Source organism: Entamoeba nuttalli (assembly GCF_000257125.1).
Source record: "Entamoeba nuttalli P19 unplaced genomic scaffold asmbl_9606, whole genome shotgun sequence".
Lineage (NCBI taxonomy): Eukaryota > Evosea > Mastigamoebida > Endamoebidae > Entamoeba > Entamoeba nuttalli.
Genome location: NW_008579727.1, coordinates 135 through 4094, shown reverse-complemented (window position 1 = coordinate 4094; position 3960 = coordinate 135). Strand labels below are relative to the sequence as shown.

The window sequence follows — 3960 nt, the reverse complement described above, 5'->3', positions numbered from 1 at the left end:
AAGTTCAGAAAATACTAAAGAAGAATAATTGATTGATAAATCAAATTTTTTGTTTTATTTTTTTTAATTCAAAAAAAACTAAAAATAAATGAATTAGTTTATAAAGTTATTGTTAAGATGACAAGAACACTAGAAGCAATTTATCTTAGTATTGTTATCCCTTACATCAATGACATTAGATCTGTAAAAGTATTTCAATTAGTTAACAAAAAATGTTTTGATTCTATAGGAATGATTCGAATAAATCCATGGTTTACTCCACAAGGAAATTATATTCAATGGCATGATGCTATCAAAGAAGTTAGTTCAGATGTAATGAAAACAAAAGAATTAGATCAAGAAATTCAATTATTTAGAAGTATTCAAACCATCCAAACAGATTTAGATACAATAAAACAAAGAAAAGAAATTATTGAAGCATATAATTGTATTAGAATAAAATATGGTATTATTGATTCTAATCAATTTATTTTAGATAGTTTTAAAGAGAAATTAGTTGAGCTAAGAGTTATTATTAAAAAACCTATATGTATTGATTTTAAAGAATTCATACAATTGAAAAGAATTAAACTTATATCTATTAATGTTAAATTAAACTTATTTCAATTCTTCACAAAAAAGAACCAAAAATTTGATTGGGTCTATGTTAATCTAACTCAGAACATAGAACTTTTTATTAATCAAATTGATGACTATGAAATAAAAAAATTTGTAATTGAAACTAGAAAACTTAATGGTATTAATATTCTTAATAAACAAAGATTATCTAACAAGGTTATTGTTTGTTGTAATGAATGGATTGAAAATAAAGAAGCAATAGTTAATTATCAAGACACCTTCTTATATTCTTCAAGAAAGAAAAATATGAATGAAGCAATGAAACTTTATTATCCTTATAGCATTGAATTGTCTTGGCTTTATAATGAAAATGAAATGGTTGTTGACTTATCATCTTTTACTAATATTATACAAATAAAACAACAATTTAAACCAAAACAAGAATATTATTATCCATCTTCACTAAAAATGTATGACGGTTGTTCTCTAAAAAATATTCCTAACTCTTTAATTTATTTATATTTATCTGATGTAGTAGAGTCTATCACAATTCCATCATATATCATAAGTCTCAAACTTGAAAATATTCCTCATTGGACTATTGCTGATAAGAATTGTATTAATAGTTTAAAACTTATTACTGATATCAATGATAAACTCCCTTATGAAGTAACTAAATTGAAAAATATGAAAGTAATGCACCTTACAAATTGCATTATTACAAATACTTTAACAGTATTAACAAGACTAAATAAATTAAGACTGTCTCAATGTAAAATTAGTTTAAACTCAAATGAACTTCCATCTTCTTTGTCATCCATTATTTGTAGAAATTGTAAAACTAAATATTGTTTTCTCCCAAGTTCACTTGTCTCATTACAAATACTTGGAATGAAGAGTATGGAAGAAACTCCTTTCTATGGATTTATTTTTCATAGTCAAATGAAATTACAACAATTATCAAATGACACTGGTATTAATATAACAAATACCCCAACTACAATAACATATCTCTCTATCAAGAATTATTCAAACAACGAACTTCTTAACTTAAAAAATCTTTCTCTTCTCAATGTCTTAGGGATATCAAATTCGTCAAGTGTCACAATAATAATTCCATCTAAGTTAAAAGAGTTATATTGTTTTTCTTCCATTGTAACTATTCAAAACCCAAATGAAAGTCTTCTCGAAGGGATGTATTTCAAGTCTTGTAAAATGATCAATTGGAGTTCTGTGCCTAAACTCATCAAGCACCTCCTATTTGTACCTACTATTTCTTTGCCATTGAACCAAAAAGATTATCCTAATTTAAAGTTTCATAAAAGCATTATCCCAAACTCACAATCTGATTTGTTTATTTCTCAAGGATTACCAAATACAATAAATGAAAGAAGACCTTTAATAAGTAAAATGGATATAAAAATTATTGATAATTGACTCATTGTGCTTTAAAATCTTTCTAAATAAAATAAATATTTCTAATCAAAAATAATAATCATTCAATCAACTGATAAAATTAATGAAATAAAACAAGCCATAATAAGAAAGACAACTATTGTAGTAATTTTACCACATCCAAATATTCTTTCTTTTCGAATTTCTTTTTCAGGTTCATTCTGAAGTTGATTTGTTGTAACTTGATTAAACTCTTCATTTAGTTGAGACTTTTGATTACATTCATTAATATTATTTTGTTCTTCTTTTTTCTTATCATCATCATCAATATCTAATTTAATTAGTGGAAGTTTATTTTGATTTAATGTAAAGTTTTCAATACCTTCTTGTTCCACCAACGTAGTACTTTTTTCTTGGTTTTTCTTTTGAGTACCTAAAAATCTACTTGCTTCTGATTTTCTCATAGAACTATGGTCTAACCCTGTTTTAATCATTTGGCTCATTGGTTGACACATTATTGAATGTCTTCCATTTATGGTATTTCTTAAATGACGTTCAGATTGTTTAGTAAGTTGTACAGTATCAATATTAATAAGAGGGGCAGTATTTTCCATTACGGAAGACATCATTTTCTTTAATTTAAGAATTGATTTACGAGTAACTTTATTGTCTTCATTAATATTAATTGTTTGATTTCTTAAATTAATTTCTTTAACGACTTGTTCTAATTCTTCAATTCTTTTCTTAGCCTCTTCAAACTCTTTTTCAATATTTTTTTTTCCTTCAAGAGATAACTTTATTTTACATACTTCTTCTAACATATGTTGGTTTTCGCTTCTTAATCGTGCATACTCTTGGTCAAGATCTCTTAATAATTTGCTTTGAACAACTTCTCCATTCATAACAGTCAACTCCATAACGCAAAAAAATCTCCCATCAACATTTTTTCTTTCACTTCCATCTTCTAATTCAGCAAGTCTTTTTAATGTTTCTGAATGTTGTTTCTTTTCCAAGTCTAATTCTACTAATAACTTTTCATTCTCTGATGCAACTGCTTTTGTTGTTTGAATTAAGTCATCAAATTCTTCAATCTTTGTTCTCAATATTTCTCCAGCCCGTTTCTCTTTTTCAAGTTCTTTTAATACAACTTCTTTCCGTTCTTTTTCTTTATAATACATAGACTGAACTTCGCGTGTTCGTTTCATGAGTTCTTCAACCATTTGAATCAATTCTTTGTTTCTTTCAATTAACTCATCTTCATCATCACCTTCTTCTTCTGTATCTGAAATTTCATCAGTAAAACTTTCTTCTTCAACATCTTCTTCAACCTCTTCTACATTACTTTCATACCCATAATCTTCACATGAATACAAATCACTTGGGCTATGTTTAATAGATACTATTGCTGATGTTGTTCGAACAATCTCCCCTTTTTCATTTCTTTCCACTGTTGAACTCATCTTCATTTTAAGTGAATATCATTTTTAAAAGAAATTCTTTTTATTTTTTTTCTTTTCTATTTTTATTTCACTATCTTTAATTTCTTTTCATTTACACTTTGTATCTTGTTGTGATATATTCTTCTTCTTTCAATTCTTGAAAGATCGACATTCTTCTTCATCATTTCATTCAGATATTTTAATTGGTTGATTTCTTCATTCACACTCTATCGGATTCTTTTTTCATTCAGTGTTTTTATTCTCAGCATTCTCCTCGATTTCTTGTAATTACATCTAATGAGCAAGTCATTCAATTGGTTTATTCTTCTTTGTAGGATTACATCATAGTCCTTCTTGTATCCAATAAATTCATTCTCTAGTCACTTCTTGTTGATATGTGATATTTTATAGATATAGCTTTGTATTTCTTTGATGCCATTTCCATTCCACTTCCATTTCTCATTCAAGTAGGTGATTATTTCCTCTCATGCTCTTATGTTAAAGTAGTACCAAATATAACTGCATTCACTTATTTCCATTCCTTTTGTTTCTTCAATCAGCTAGACAC

The 3960-nt window shown here is 26.5% G+C and overlaps 2 protein-coding genes across 2 annotated transcripts; one reads left to right on the top strand and one right to left on the bottom strand.

Annotated features, from left to right (window-relative positions):
- Window positions 1-117: 117 nt before the first annotated feature.
- ENU1_202400 (hypothetical protein) lies at window positions 118-1995 on the top strand (the record flags this gene model as incomplete). The annotated part of the gene is made up of 1 exon (XM_008862145.1): window positions 118-1995. One exon carries the CDS (start codon window positions 118-120, stop codon window positions 1993-1995), a length of 1878 nt encoding a protein of 625 aa, XP_008860367.1.
- Window positions 1996-2057: 62 nt separating this feature from the next.
- Window positions 2058-3413, bottom strand: ENU1_202390 (hypothetical protein; the record flags this gene model as incomplete). The annotated part of the gene is made up of 1 exon (XM_008862144.1): window positions 2058-3413. The coding sequence occupies one exon, from the start codon at window positions 3411-3413 to the stop codon at window positions 2058-2060; it is 1356 nt and encodes a 451-aa protein (XP_008860366.1).
- Window positions 3414-3960: the final 547 nt, after the last annotated feature.